The sequence below is a fragment of the Mastigoproctus giganteus genome, chromosome 1, assembly GCF_048544385.1.
Source record: "Mastigoproctus giganteus isolate SK-2022 chromosome 1, ASM4854438v1, whole genome shotgun sequence".
Lineage (NCBI taxonomy): Eukaryota > Metazoa > Arthropoda > Arachnida > Uropygi > Thelyphonidae > Mastigoproctus > Mastigoproctus giganteus.
The window spans coordinates 109234865-109251567 of record NC_143575.1 but is presented as its reverse complement, the minus strand read 5'-3'; the positions used below and the strand labels follow the sequence as shown (position 1 = coordinate 109251567).

Below are 16703 nucleotides of genomic sequence, written 5' to 3'. Positions count from 1 at the left end.
CAGGAATGACCGATTACAAGAAAAAGAGTATGGAGATTTGGATAGAACCATTTTAGAGCAGACTTTTGGAAAGCAAAAGATACAGACAGAATAAATTTCCTTGTGACCATATCTTTGGAAGAAGAAGACCACTGATCAGAGTCAGAACTATGGTGGGGAGAGCAGGGCTCCAGGCAAAGCATTTTAAGGATGCACTCAACCAGTTATGTATTTTAATATTGCTTAATTTTTAATTTAATTACAGTCAGCTTATGTTTAACAAACTTATTTATAGCAAATTTTTCTGAATTCCTTTTGGTAATTACATTTAAAACAGTTTCTGTAGAATGAAGAAAATTTCCATATAACAAATGGATTATGAGAGACCTAACTTTATATGCATTGTTTCCACCTCTGGCCTTTAGGCAATTAGAAATTGCAAATTAAATGTTAACGGGATTACCATTCCGCATTGTAAGTAGCGCCCATAAAACCTATGCAACTACCTATCCCACATACCGAGGTCGCATTAGTCAACTGCTTTCTATAGCAAGTCAGAAGATTAAGGCGTATTCCCGAAACGGATAATAGCCTTTGGTCAACCTGGGGCAGCAGATGCTGGCCTCCTTCCTCAGGACCAGCTAAGGCTAGTAATAGTTAACAGACAGGAAAAACACAATAATCATTGTTTTTAACACAGTTCTTTGTTTATAATAAAAATTTTATTAAAGGAAATACTGCATTATCTATGTATGTGCTACATCTAATTCCAGAAATTTTTGTGATTTTGTGAGTGCGCAAAAAATTAAAATTTGGGATTTATAATCACTTACAGAAAAAAATAGGGAGGAACAGTGTTTTACAAATTTCAAAAATAACACAAACTCCAATTACAAATTTCTATAAAGTATGGCCCATTTTGTGATGTCACACTTCTGAGCTTTTTAGTTTGTCCTCCAGTGCTAACCAGTTGGCTAGTACTTTGCTTGAATTGCACAAGTGCGAGTGTAGTCGCAGGTTAAAAGAAACGAAAGTGTTAATAAATTGTTATAAACAAACCTTTCTTTTATGTACTTAATTTCCTTTAGTTGAGCTGTAAACATATATTTTATTTTTAAAGGTTATAAAATTTTATGTAATTATTAGTTATTTAATATATATGTTTAAGAATTCAATTTTTGTCTCATTTCCAAAATGACTTTTAGACACAGTAATCGAATTGGGAGGGCACAGTTCTTGTTAAATTTTTTGAGTAAAGGGTTCCCCTTGTTAATTTTTTGAGCAGAACATTTTCCTTGTTAAAATACTTTTTTATACTACAAAAATGCAGATTGTGAACAAACTCCTATTTAAAATAATGTATTATCGAGTTTGTCTTTTTCTAATCATACATGGCAGTCACATAGTTGAACAATTAACAACAATGAAGTGGGTTTTTGAACATCGCATATACGGTTTTTTGTAGATAAAAAAAGGTGACCATTATCTCATTTTTTTATTTGTACCTGTAAATTGTAATTATTTTGTAAAATATTATAATACTGTATGTGCATACTAATGTATATACTGTATGTATATATTAACTTACTAAAAAAATTTTAGCATTACCATTGTTAAATTTTTCCAATTTGAGCAATAAGTATATCATGTAAAATCATCATCATCATCATCATCATCATCAGCCATTTTCAATCCACTGCAGGATGAAGGCCTCTCCAGCAACTTTCCAGTTGCTTCTGTTTTGAGCACTGGACATCCATTTACTACCCACAAACTCATGAATTTCATCTATCCATCTCCGCCTTTGTCTTCCAGGTTTTCTTCTAGCTCCTCTTGGATACCATTCTGTTATTTTCTTAGTCCATCTGTCATCATGTCTTCGAGCTATGTGTCCTGCCCAAGACCATTTTAGTTCTTTAGTTTTGATAAGAATGTCCTTTACTTGAGTTTGTTGCCTAATCCATGTGTTTCTCTTCTTATCTAACAGTCTTATTCCCAATATGATTCGTTCCATTCTTCGCTGTGTGGTTCTCAGCTTCTCTTCCATTCTTTTGGTGAGTGCCCAAGTTTCACTTCCATAAGTCATGGTGGGGAGTATACATTGGTCCATTATTTTACGTTTCAGACAAACTGGGATATTGCTCTTCAGTATGTGACTATATTTCCTGAATGCTATCCATCCAAAATTTATTCTTCTCTTGACTTCCAGCCATTTATCATTATTACAGCTAATAACTTTTCCCAGATAAGTATATGATTCCACCTTTTCAATTACTGCTCCTTCAATCATTATTTCCCTTTCTGTGGCATACTTGTTCATCATTACTTTTGTTTTAGACATATTCATCTTTAGTCCAAAATCCTTACTAGCTGTACAAAACTGATTAAGATTTTCCTCTAATTCTTTGGGATCATGGCTTATGACCACAATGTCATCTGCAAATCACAAATGGTTTAGGTACTCTCCATTCACATTGACTCCTTTCTGCGACCAGTCTAATCTTCTGAAAGCTTCCTCAAGGGCAGCAGTAAACAGCTTAGGAGATATTGTGTCTCCTTGTCGAACTCCTTTCTCAATTTTAAATTTCCTACTGTCTTTGTCTAGTCTAATAAAGGAGGTAGCACTCTCGTATATTTTCTTCAAAATCATAATATATGGGGTATCAATGCCTTGTCTTTCCAGTGCCCGAAACATTGCCTTATGCTGTATGGAGTCAAATGCCTTTTCATAATCCACAAATGCCAGGCATAATGGTGTTTTATATTCATTTGCTTTCTCCATTAGCTGTGATATTACATGAAGGTGATCCATAGTTGAGAATCCTGTCCTAAAGCCAGCTTGCTCTTTCGGTTGATTCTCATCCAGTATTCTTTCTAATCTGTTAGTAATGACCCTTGTGAACAACTTGTAGATGTGGGATAACAAGCTAATTGGTCTATAATTTTCAATTTCTGATTTATCTCCTTTCTTATGCAGCAAAACTATGATTGCATTATTCCACTGCTTAGGTGTCACACCTTTTCTCATGTAAAATAGTAAAATAGTAAAAAATCATGTAAAATAGTAAATGGTAATTACTAAAATATTGCTGCGTTTATATACTAAAATTTATTTAAATTTGTCTCAATGAAACAATTTTTAAAAAGACTGTTCTAGAATTCTAAGTCTACATGTCTACAATAAATGATGGTATTGATTTAGCTGTGCTCTAAATATGAAAGATAAACCCCAAACATGAAAGATATTAGAACATATACTACTTAGTACCATGTGTGGATTGAAGATTGGGAAGGCCGAAGAAACTTGTTGTTAGACTAATTTTTGTAGATTGTAATTTTCAGGAAACATCAGATGGAAGGTTGTTTCAGAAAGCTGAAAAAGAAAAGTTGATTCTGTGAGTTTTTTGGTTTTTTTTGTTAGTTGTTGGTGCATCGGCTTCTGTGACCATAATGCACCTCCCAAAGATTTTGCATTTTACTTTTATCCAAGCCCGAGGCGGGATTCGAACCTGCAACCTTTGGGTTGCCAGGGAGGCACTTTACCCACCTGGCTAGCCCTGTCGGCCATGTGTGTGAGTTTTAAGTAGGATAGTAAATGGACTGGTCATAGAATGTGTTAAAACTGTTTTGAAAGAGAGGATGACGGGGGTTACAGAATCCAATTCAAAGGAACAGTGCCCAAGAAAGTGTCTATAGAAAAGTCATTCAACAGAAACAGAATGTCTATGGGACAGAGAGTGGAGAGACTTCGCAAGAGATGGGTCATTAATTAATCTGACTGCCCTCTTTGCATGGAGTCTAGAAGCCTGAGAGAGAGGTTTTGGGAGCACCACCCCAGATGTGGGAACAATATTCCATGGTAGGGTGGATTTCAGATTTGTACAGAGTGATTATCTGCTTAGAAGAAAAGTAATGCCTAGAGTAAAAAGACAACCCAGTTTTTTTTGGATGCAAAAGAAGAAGAAATGTTTGTGATGTGCTTCTGTCAACAGAGATTAGAAGTCAGGGAAATCCCTAACAGAGAAATGTGATTTTGTTCAGCAATCTTAGTGTCCCTGACGATATGCAGAGGAGCAGTAAAATCCTTTTTGTGAGATATGAGACAGAACTGAGTTTTAGAAGAATTAAAATTAACTAAGTTATTTCTGCCCCATTGGAGAATAACCTGGAATGGAAGAATATCTCCAGCATTTAAGAGTAATTCTTCCACTCCAGGTTATTGGAATGGAAGAATTATTAAAGGAATTGGTGATGGATATTCAGGAAGTTGAGCTGTTTGTGCAGGGAAAGGTTTCTCAAAGTGGAAGGTGAAATGGAACACACTATCATCAGCAAAACAAATGGATGGGATTTCCATTCAGTAGAAGGTGTCATTAGTTACAAGAGGAAAATGAGTGAAAGAAAGAACTGAAGGTTGGAGAACAGCATTAGTGGAGAAGTTGGAAGATGCCATCTACAATCAACTGCAGTGAACAGACAGAGAGAAAACTGGATACCCTGAAAAAACTGGATACTGCAGAAAATAATCCACAATCCATAAGATGATAGGTTATTTAGAAGACCTTTATGCCAAACATGATGAAAGCCTTAGAAATGTCAAGAGCAAATGTGTGAGTTTCACCAAATATTTTCCATTGGCAATCACCAATCAGATGGATGGTATGAAGACAGTTTAGGAGTTTTGGTTAATGGATTTCTCATTACTTTGGAAAGAACAGAGGTAAGTGCATTGGGATGATAAATGGAGAAGGGGTCTGTCACCCTTTTAGGAAATGGCTGAATATGAGCAAATTTACAAGCAGAAGGAAAAACACCAGTGGAACAGGAAAGTGTAAAAAGGTAACACAACAGGATAAGCTCAGGTGAACAGGTTTTAAGAACAAGTGAAACAATGGCATCAGGAACTTGATGCTGTCATAGACATTCTCTCAGGTATAAGCTGGGAATCTAAAACTGATGGAAATGATATTCAGAAAATAATTGAGTCAAGTTGAAATTCAGTCCAAATAATTGGACTGAATTTCAACAAAGTTCAGTGGTCCTGCAACAACCAAATCTTCTGCTTCACTTTCATGATGGTAACTATCAGTATCTCTGGGTATAACCCCTGTATGCAAGTCCTGAAATACAGCACCTAGTAATACTGGAGGTGACCGACCACCCATGTCTGAACCAATGTAAGCAGGGGTCAAGGTGTGACATCCACACCACACAGAGAAATGCCACTCCTCTGTGTTATGAGGCAATAATAGGTGGTAGATGACTCTCATCAACCAGTGCATTACTACCACTTTTCTTATTGGAGGCATGAAAAGGTAAAACCCATGTTTACTCTTCAGAGTAAAGTTCCAGCAACATCCCCCCCATCTCTTCCATCATGCAGTATAATTGGTGGCTTTTGATGTTATGATGGGCATCATGACAAAATTCAATCTTCCCTATATGATGAGGGGCTGGCTCGGCTAGATAGTCCACTGGATCGAACCTATCAGTAACTATATAGGAGGCATCTAGATCAGCTAGTGTATATTTTACTGCCTCTATTCTGCAAGACAGTGATGGAGTAAATCCAAGTACTGTATGCAGGAGATATTGTTGAGGCCATTTTATGTCAAGGAGATGAGTATATTCTTGCCATACGCATGCCATTTCCAAAAATTTCATTACTTCATACACATCATGCCTTTCCTCACTATTGATTACATCATTAATAGCAAAATAACAGGACAAACTTAGATGTAAAAAGATCTAAACTTTCCAAGCACTTCTTCAATCATTTCGCATATATAATATGTGTGCTCAGTTCCAATCATAATGATGTCCATTGCTCCTTACTGTCTGTCAAGCACCACTTCTGACGGAATCCGAATTATTTTGACCACTACTCATCTCAGTTGTCCTAATTATTTCCTGTGCAATTCCTTTCATTCAAAGGTAGTACTTGTGCATATGTCCAATATGATATTCTCTGTTAGAGACTTAGTAATTTGGAATCTCCTCTTTTCTATTTTCTCTTGCTTAAAATTCTTCTAGCCCATTCTGTCAAATTTATCTGTTACCTCTATGGTTCTCTCAAATCCACTAGTCACGCAGAACTTTTCGTCTTCCTTTCTTTGAAACCTGACTTTCACAGGTCCAACTTTCACAACAGTGGAGTAATTTTCCTTGGTGATTCTAATGTTCACAACTCCAGCTGGGTCGAGATGCTGAGGTTTTTGCAATTACTAATGATCCTGCACAGATTGTTCTTTTACCTACCAGAATACCAGACAATCCTAATCACACAGCCAACACTTGCTTGATCTTTTCCCCATGAACAACCATTTCAAGTACACGTTCAAGGTGAGGGGTCATCTAGGATCACAATTTAGTGATGGTCTCTTCTCCAACGGAGCCTTTCCCAATCTCCTGATGTTTGACATTACAAGAATGTAAAATGGGATAATTCTTGGTTGGATTACTGTTTTAAATCTTCTGATGTCAGTGTTTGCTCAGGACGTGTAGTGAAATTATTCTTGTAGCAATGAAATCCTTTATTCCATATTCCACCTTAAAATCTCATCCTTTATCTCAACCCTGGCTTACCAATAAATGTGTTTAGGCTGTTCAATGTAAGAATGTTGCATATTGTAATGGGCTTGCAACCAAATCTTCAGGTTCATTTTCCTGACTACATCAAAGCTTGCACATTTGTAAAGCAGTTATTAATCAGTCCAAACTAGATTTTTAATAAGCTAAGAGTAGAAAACTTGTTTCTTGTCCAAATAGCAGTTGAGCATTTTGGTCTCTTGCCAAAGCTACTGGCCACAACTTTTTGTCCATCTGTACTACCAACTCTGTTAAAACTGATAGTTCTATTGCGAGCTCAGCTAAAGATAAAGTGGACCCTGATAGCATCCTACTTTTCTTCTAATTCTTGTACTGATGAACTTGTAAAACCATCTCCTACCATTCTTGGTACACTCCATTCAGTGCCTCTGTGCTCCAGAATTTTGAACAATCTTGATGTCAAGAAAGCTCCATGTCCTAATGATATTTCTCCACTTATTCTCCTAACCTGTGACAATTATCGTCCCATTGCAATTACTTCTACTCTTTCTAAAGTAATGGAGAAATCAATTAACCGCCAACTCTTAACTCCGTTAACTCACCAACTCCGTCTGATCAACGATCGCCAGTATGGATTCCGTCAGTGTCGATCCACTGGTGATATTCTGGCTTATGTTACCCATTTATGGACTAATTCAATGGAAAGGTCCGGCGAAACACAAGTAGTTGCTCTTGACATCTCAAAGGCTTTTCATCGTGTTTGGCATAAAGGTCTTCTAGACAAGCTTCCATCTTATGGTTTGCCAACTGTTTTTAGTAATTGCTTATCCAGTTTTCTCTCTGATCGCTCACTGAGGGTGATGGTAGATGGCTCTCTGTCTTCTAACTTCTCCACTAATGCCGGTGTCCCCCAAGGTTCAGTTCTTTCCCCCACTCTTTTCCTCTTGTATATCAATGACCTTCTTCCATTGATTGGAAATCCTATCCATAGTTTTGCCAATGATAGCACATTGCATTCAACTTTCCATTTTGAGAAACCTTGTCCAGCTCAATCAGCTTCAAGTTCTCGAAAATCTGCTGCCAATTCCTTAAATGCCGATCTTCAGGTAATTCTCCAGTGGGGCAAAGACAACTTAGTTGATTTCAACCCTTCTAAAATTCAATCTTGTCTTATATCTCGCAAAAAGGATTCTTCTGCTCCTATGCTTATCTTTAGTAACACTCCGATTTCTAGGCAAAATGATATATCTCTTTTGGGGATTACCCTGACTTCTAATCTCTCTTGGCACAAGCACATTACAAATATTGCTTCCTCTGCATCTAAAAAACTTGGTTTTCTCTTTCGCTCTCGACGTTACTTTTCTCCCAAACAGCTGCTCACTCTGTATAAATCGCAAATCCGCCCTGCCATGGAATATTGTTCCCACATCTGGGGTGGTTCCCCCAAAACCTCTCTCAGGCTTCTTGATTCCATTCAGAAGAGGGCAGTTAGGTTAATTAATGATTCATCTCTAACAGAGTCTCTCCACTCGCTTTCTCATAGACGCACTGTTTCTGCTGCATGCCTCTTCTACAGATATACTGTTCTTCTGAATTGGCTTCTATAATTCCCACTCTCTTTCAAAACAGTCCGAACACGTGCCGCCACCAGTAAACATCCATTTACTGTCAACTTCAAACCCACAGAACCAACTTTTCATCTTCCTCATTTATTCATTCAACTGCCGTTTTCTGGAACAACCTTCCTTCATACGTATTTCCTGAAAATTACAATCTACAGAAGTTCAAGTCCAATATCAACAAATATCTCCATTCGTCTTCTCAACCTCCAACCCAAGCAGAGTACTAAGTACTATAGGTTCTAATACCTCTCGTGTTTGGGGTTCACATAAAAAAAAAAAACCTGTGCTCCTCGGGTTACTTCTGTTCTGTGTTACCTTTTTAGCAATTTCTTATACCACAGGTGTTTTCCCTTCTGCTTGGAAATATGCTTATATTGAGGCAGTTCCTAAAAAGGGTGACAATTCCCCCCCTCAACATCTAATTATAGTCCCATTGCATTTATTCTACTCTCTGAAGTAATGGAGAAATCTATTAACCACCAACTCCTAAACTAACTAGAAACCTTCAATCTGATCAATGATCACCAATATGGATTCTATCAGTGTCAATCGACTGGTGATATATTGGCTTATGTTACTCATCTATGGACAAATTCAATGGAAAAGTTTGATGAAATCAAAGCTTTTGACATTTCAAAGGATTTGGATTGGTTTTGGCATAAAGGTCTTCCAATCATTTTTTGTAACTGGGTATCCAGTTTTCTTTCTGACTGCTTACTGAGGATGATGGCAGATAGTTCTGTCTTAACTTCTCCACAAATGCTGGTGTTCCCCACAGTTCAGTTCTTTTCACCCACTCTTTTCCTCTTGTGTATTAATGACCTTCTTCCATTGACTGTGAAAATCCTATCCACAGTTCTGCTGATGATAGCACATTGCATTCCACCTTCCAGTTTGAGCAACCTTGCCCTGTACAAACAGCTTCAACTTTTTGAATGTCCGCAACTAATTCTTTAAATGCTGATATCCAGGCAATTCTCCAGTGGGGTAAAATAACTTCGTTAATTTCAGTACTTCTAAAACTCAGTTTTTCCCACATTGGGGGCCTCCCATAATCCAGACTATTCAAAAGGAGGCAGTTGGGTTAATTAATGATCCATCTTTTCCAAAGTCTATCCACTATCTGTCTCATATATGCTCTGTTGCTGCTGCATGTTTTCTTTATAGATACTTCCATGGGAAGTATTTAAGGTGGAGTGTGGAATAAAGGATTTCATCCCTACAAGAATAATTTCACTGACATGAACTGAGCAAGCACTGACATCACAAGACTGAAACAATAATCCAACCAAGGAAACAAAGGACAGAAATCTTGTAGCTCATCCCATTTTTTTCATTCTTGTAATTAGTAAAATGTCTTGCTTGATGTGTTGAAAAAGCCATTATAGCTAAAGGTGGACTAACATGCTATTATTTTTTTTTTTTATTTTGTTTTATGTATAACCACAAATGACTTGTGACTTGTGGTAGGATAGTGTATATTAACAAGGCTTAAATATCACTAAATTTTATCAATGTTAACATAATTATACAGGCATACCTCGAATAACGAATAGGATGCGTTCCACGAAATTACTTCGTTAAGCGAAACTTCGTTTTCAGAGGTAAAAATACTATGGCCAGAATAGGGATACGTTCTTACGTAAAGAAAATGAAAAGCTTTTTTTTTGGACAAAGAAGAGTTTTATTAAATAAACAGTCAACTTACATACAAAGTGAAATCACATTTTAAAATACGAGTCTAAAGTTGATTGTTTATGCTTTTTTTCTCTTTCATTTAACAATTGCCTGTACGGAGTTATTGCATTTAACACTGATCGCTTAACAATAATACTTCTTCCTAAATTAGGATCATTTTCACTAAAAAAATTTAACGTTTTCAATGTCATTTAAGCACCTTTTTAAATCTTTGGTTGTTAACACTTTTTCGGCAGGAACTTCTTTAACTTCGTCTTCATTGCTAACAAGGTTTTCTAAATCTTCCACTGAAAAACCATTATCTTCTGCATTCAATAAATTTCTAACATCCTCTTCATTGACATTTTCGAAACCTATTGATTGAGCCATCTGGATAACTTCATTTCCAATTTCTTGGATGTTATTTTCTTCTTCTAATACAACTTAAATAATAAATAAATAAATAAACTTCTGGCCATATTTTGCGCCAAACTCCATTTAAGCATTTCTTAGTGACTTCTTTCCAAGAACTATCAATGTTTTCAATTGCGTTTTTAATGGTGTAGTTTTTCCAAAAAGTTTTAACTGTCATTTCCTCTTTATCCTCTAGTTCAGTTAAACTGCTTAATGTTCGACGCAGATTTAAATGATGCTTTTCCTCCCTGATCCAATGGTTGAATCAGGGAAGTTGTGTTTGCTGGAAGAAACAAAACTTTGACAGGAATGCATGTGTCCAACGTGTTAAAATCAGTAGGATGTCCCAGAGCATTGTCTAACAACAAAAGAGCTTTTTCTTCAAAGTTGTTTTTTTGACAATACCGTTTTACTTCAGGACAAAAGTGGTTAACAAACCAATCAGTAAATAACTCCTTGGGAACCCACGCTTTTCTATTTGCTTTCCATATTACAGGTAAATTCATTTTTATGTTACCTTTTAACGCCCTCGGATTTTCTGAATGGTAAACTAATAACAATTTTAATTTATAATCGCCAGAGGCATTTGATCCAAAGAGTAACGTTAAACGGTCTTTGGCTGCTTTGAACCCAGCAGCTGATTTTTCTTCAATAGATATGAAGCTTTTTGTTGGTAGCCGTTTCCAGAACAAACCGCTTTCGTCAACATTGAACACCAAATTTGGAAAATTTTCACGTTCAATTATTTCCTTTAGTTTTTCTGGAAACTTATTTGCAGCTTCTCCTGTTAATTTTACACTATGAATCCTGGCCCGTTTTTTAAATTTCTCGAACCAACCACGAGAAGCCCCAAAGGTTTCCGTAATTTCTTCAGTTTGTTTAGATTTCAGGTGATTAAACTGGAATATATTTTTTTTTATGTTAAATGGGGCTTGAAATTGCCGACTTCGTTATAGCGAAGCTTCGTTATCAGAGGTAACGTTAACCGAGGTATGCCTGTAATTAAATATTTTAATTAAAATTCATGTAAAGTATTAATTACCTTTAATCTTTTCCAATTCTTTGTCTTTCTTAGTAGATCTACAACAAATAAAAGCATGACAAATGAACTGCCCAACTATTCAACCAATCTAAACAAATAATTAACCACTATTTTCAAATAGGTTCACAATTTATTAAAAAAAAAAAAAAAAAAAGGTGTAATTTTACAAATGGATGGTATTAACAGTGAGTATTACAAATGGCTTTATGTACTCTCACTTAAGATAAGGCTTATGTCACTTTGTCAGCTAAGATTAACAAAAACAAGAAAACATTCCTGCATATTATAATTCTAATTATTTTGGCCATTATAAAAATAGAAAAGATCACATTAAACATGATTGTAGCAAATTACTATAATTTTGCTTTATGAAGGATATCCTGCATGTATGTTTTTCTTTCTGTCTAGCAGTTCCTCAGGATCACTCTACAATCTGTATATTATGTAGGTTTGTGTGTTTTAGAATTGTGTTGTGTTGTATACCTAGCCACTTAGCAACCAGCCAGCAGAAGATTGCTAGGAAATTTACTCGATAATTCTCATCCCTTGTCATGGAGGGGTGGGGCATCTGCAACCATTCATTGATACTCTGTGTTGGGCTGCACTCTGCAACCCTGGGATTCCAGAGAGCAAGCCATGAAAGGAAAAAAAAGATAATAATAAGTTGACAGGGGATAAGAAAGTCATATAACGTAACTTGGAGATAATATTTGATACCGAAATATATATATATACAAAGGGTACTAGGAAAGTTTTGCAATACAGCTTTGTTTATTTAATTTTTTCAAAGTAATTTCCTCTACATTCAATACACCTCTCCATCCTCCAAAACCAATCTTTAAACCAGTTCTGCCAAGTTTCACTAGGGAGTAAAGCACACTCGTTGTCCCAAGCCCGTAGAAGGTCCTCATCACTGGAAAACCGCCTCCCTTTTAGCTTCATTTTCACATGCGGGAACAGTGCAAAGTCGCAGGGAGCAAGGTCTGGACTGTAGGGAGGGTGCTCGAGAAGTTTCAGTCCTGTCGTGGTCAAATATTCGGTGCAGGCTTTGGCGCGGTGAGCTGGAGCATTTTCGTGATGGAGGTACCAGGTGTCCATTCTTGACTTTGGCCGCAGGTTCTTCATAGATCCAATGACTTTAGGCAGGCATTGTTCAGTATACCACTTAGCTGTGACTGTCTTCTGCGTGTCCAAAACGACACGTTCCACAATTCCACTCGATTTGAAAAATACAGCTATCATTTTCTTCTTTACAGATCGGGATTTTCTGACAATTACGGGTGTGTCGTCATCATCAAAAACCCAAACTTTGTTTTGAGCCTTGGTCGGCAGATCGTAATAGTACAGCCAAGTCTCGTCACCTGTCACGATGTTGTTCACATACCGAGATTGTCCCTTATCAAACTTTTTTAACATCTCCCGGCACCAAGTCACACGTCGTGTCATCTGCTCTTCAGTCAGTTGATGCGGCACCCAGAGAGAACAAAGTTTCTTCACGTGCAAATGATCTTGCAGAATCGAACGAATTGCTGGTGCATTTAGGCCCAAAGTATCCTCTCTCTGTTGGTAGGTCACTCGCCTGTTTTCGTCAAGCATTTTCCTCACAGCAGTAACGTTTTCCTCCGTAACTTACAGTCGTGGTCTTCCCGGCCTCTCAGAATCCTCCAGAGTGAAATTTCCCCTTTGGAATTCTCTATACCACCTGAATATCGTTGTATGATGTGGACAATCATCATCTAGTGCAAGAGTCATTTCTTCTAAGCACTGGTCTATGGTTAAACCACGCACGAAATTATACCGCAAAACTGTCCTTATCTCATTTTGTGACCACGATGCCATCGCAAGCACTTTACACTCTCACTACTAATGAATAACTGAGCCCATCGACTTGGCGCGGCGGCTACTATGCACATATGAACATGTCTCAACATGCAGCAACAAGCAGCTTCCTGTGATTCATTGTTGCGTCATATTGCAAAACTTTCCTAGTACTCTTTGTATAGTGTTATAACTGCATTGGGATATAGGTTTAGGGTTATATTTTATACTGGAATTTTACTGAACTTGAATAGAAATCATGACTCAGACCAGAGCAGCAAAACAAAAGGCTCAAACTAATCAAAGTGCTGTGGCTCAGGGGAGAACTGAGGGGGGCAGTTGTCCTCTGAATCACAGTCTATTTAAATGCACTGCTTGTTTGTGTAGACATGTAGACATGTATAGTATCTTATGTAGGACGGCACCTGAACGAAAGTTCAACTCCGTCTTTGCACACTGTGGTGGTTACAGAAAGCACTGTAACAGGCCAGAAATGTGTGTAACGTTATGTTCGTGCAGTGTGTGTGTTGTTGTGTTGTTTAGTTGTTTCTGGCCGTTTTGTCACCAGGCAGGCGATCACCTGCCCAATGTCCGTCTACACCACGGGGAGGTAGGCCACAACTTCGCAGGAACCATGGCCAACCTCAGCAGTCACGTACTGAATGTCCAAAGAGGGTTTGGAGCCATTCAAAAGAATCCCGTGCCAGCAAGCCGGCAACAGCGCATGCGCTCTCTCACACACACACACACACGCACGCACACACACATTCCCAGGAGACAGGACAGCAGAAGACGAAGAAATAAGGATGAGAATAGCATAAAGTTAAAAAAAAAAAATATATATATATATATATATATATAAAAAAAAAAAAAAAAATAGGAAATTAAATCTTTGTCCATTTCTTGCCCACGTCTTTATGCAGTGCTGCCTAAAGTGGTCCACAAAGAGAAAGAGGTATATTGTCAACCAGAAGTAGTAATGTCATTCAATCTTGATCGACAGGAACAAATTCTAGATGTAATTCTGAATTCTGTTAATCTGGAATGGTGTCAGAAGTCTCTGGTCGATGACGGTATCACTGAGCAGAGGTTTAGTTGCAGAGAGTCTTGATAAAGGATGAGTCAGAGAAGTGCAGCATCTGTTAAAATCTTTGCGTGTTTTGAAAGCCACAATTTTGTATATGACGTCATCAGGACGACGAGGCAGCGCACAGTTGTATTATGATTTATGATGTGTTTTCAGTTTGATTTCTTGAATTAACATTAAGGTTGAGAGCCTTCCTGCGATTAAAAGCTGAATTGCAGAAGGTTTGAAGGGCCTGGAAATTGTTGACAGAAATGAGTATCTTCTCACCTCCGGGACACAAGTTGGGTACTGTTGCCTTAAGAGCCGATCTTAGATCCTCGTAAATGGAGCATTCAAAAAGTACGTGAGGAGAGTCTTCCGGTAGCCCACATCGACAGGAAACTGTATTGGAAAGTCTAAATTGGTAGAGTTTTACGTTTAGCGAACCATGCCCAGTTAGTATGTAGGAGGTAAACAGTGAGGGTGAAAACCATTTTCTGGTGGATGATGAGAGTAGTGCAGTTACGTCGGGAACAAAGTTTTTGGTGATAGCTCCTTTTTCGGTAGAATTCCATCTATTCTGCCAGGTGTTCACTAACAAGTTCCAGCATCTGGTCCGCTCAGTTTTGGGATCAGCCTGAGGGTTAACAATGATTCCCTGAAATTCCGTAGAAATGCCTTTGTGGATGTAAAAGCAAAGCCCTCTAAACACAACATGCAGGTCAAGTGGTATAGTGCCTGCAAGAGTCTGTAAAGCTGGAGTTGATACTGTTCGGCAAACGTGAAGTAGGCTAAGGAGAAAACAACGCTGAATAGTGGATAACTTGGTTTGTACAGTTTTGAGTGCAGTACGTCTAAACCAAAGCTGGCAGCATAGGTTGTAATTGGGATTATGGCAGCATTATAAAATAGATGTAGGGTTTTAGTGTTCAGTCCCCAGTCTTGTCTGGTAATTTGGAGCAGCATTGCGGTAAAACTCTTAACTTTGACGGACAGATGTTGAATATGCTCAGTAAAGGAGAAGCGGTCGTCGATGATGACTCCTAAAAATTTGGTGCTTCGGACAAGTGGAAGTGATTTCTTGTCAAGTTTTACAACTGGTGGTCTGCGATAGTCTAATTTGTGTTTAAAAATCATGATCTTCGATTTTGTTGGGGATAATTTTAATTTGTTCTTAGAGGTACCAGGACGATAGTTCAAGGAGTACTTTAGTGGCATAGAGTTCTAATTCAGATCTTGAGTTTCCATTCACTAAAATGATAATGTCATCTGCATACGCAAGTTGTTGCACATTTTGAAATTCAGTCGTCCTAAGCAGCCAATCATCGAGAACTAGGTTCCAAATCAAGGGACCCAAAATTGATCCTTGGGGGCAACCACGGGAGACAGATCTGTGAATCTTCGTGCTTTTAGTGATGACGGTGACGGTGCGATCGGCAAAGTAGTTTCTAACAAGTTTATAAAGCTGAATAGAGCAGTGATTGGAACGGAGTCTACTGAGGGCACTCTCCCACCATAAAGTATCAAAAGCGCCCTCAAAATCGATAAAGATTGCCATAACGTACTTGGAAGTGGAGCAGTCAATGAGGTGGTGGAGTTCTAATAAGGCATCTTCGCATCCAAGCCCTTGCCTGAATCCGTATTGAAGAGAGGATGTGGAGCTTGTGGCTTCCTGCAGTGTGGTTATTTTATTCGCGATTAATCTCTCTAACACTTTTCCCAGGTGAGAGAGCAGGGCTATGGTGCGGTAGGATCTGGCATTATCTAGTGGCTTACCAGGTTTATGTAAAATCTTAAGAATGGCGTGTTTCCATGGTTTGGGAAACGTTCCAGTATTTAAGCAGTTGTTGAATAATTTAAGTAGAACTTTGGGCCTTAGGTCATAGAAATGTTTGATAAATATATTGTCAATCAGGTCATCGCCAGGACATTTGTTTGACTGAATTTTATTCAAGATTGAAGTAAGTTCTTCTGCAGTGAATGGACTTGTTTCTTCTAAAGGAAGGTATTTTTGGTTTAAATCTCGAATAGATAGATGGTGTGAAGTTTCAATAGTGAGATCATCATTAGGCAGCAGTTGGTCCAAGATGGCATTTATGGAGTCTGTTAGTGTAATAGTTTCCATACTGTTGGAGGTAATGGAGTTAAAAATGTCACCCAAGATCATTTTATTTTTAGCAATTTTATAGATGACGCCTCAAGGATTATTATTCCCAGACGTACGGACAAAATTGTGCCAAGATTGCAATTTGCTTTCATAAATCAGTTTTACGTATTTTCTTTTGAGAGTTTTGTATTCCTCGTGTAATCTGTTGACTTCTTCTTGAGGCCAAGTACGCCGTTTGCGCTGAAAATTTCTTCTGGCTTTATGTACAAGTTTCCGAGTAGAGGAAAGTTCGTTATTCCACCAAGGTGTGCAGTTAGTTTTCAGTTTCTTTTTATGCGTAGATTTCTGAATTGCAGTGATGATAATGTTTTGAATCTGCAGTGCTAGTTGTTCGGTGGTAAGAGAATTAAAATTTTCTAGGTTGTCTTC

At 37.8% G+C, this 16703-nt stretch overlaps 1 protein-coding gene across 1 annotated transcript in view; it reads right to left on the bottom strand.

Annotated features, from left to right (window-relative positions):
- Positions 1-16703, bottom strand: part of LOC150091095 (uncharacterized) — a 334378-nt gene that overhangs the window by 199431 nt on the left and 118244 nt on the right. Inside the window, exon 8 of the mRNA XM_090374226.1 lies at positions 11284-11321. Coding sequence (XP_090230352.1) covers positions 11284-11321 — 38 coding nt within the window. The remainder of the gene's footprint in view (positions 1-11283; positions 11322-16703) is intronic.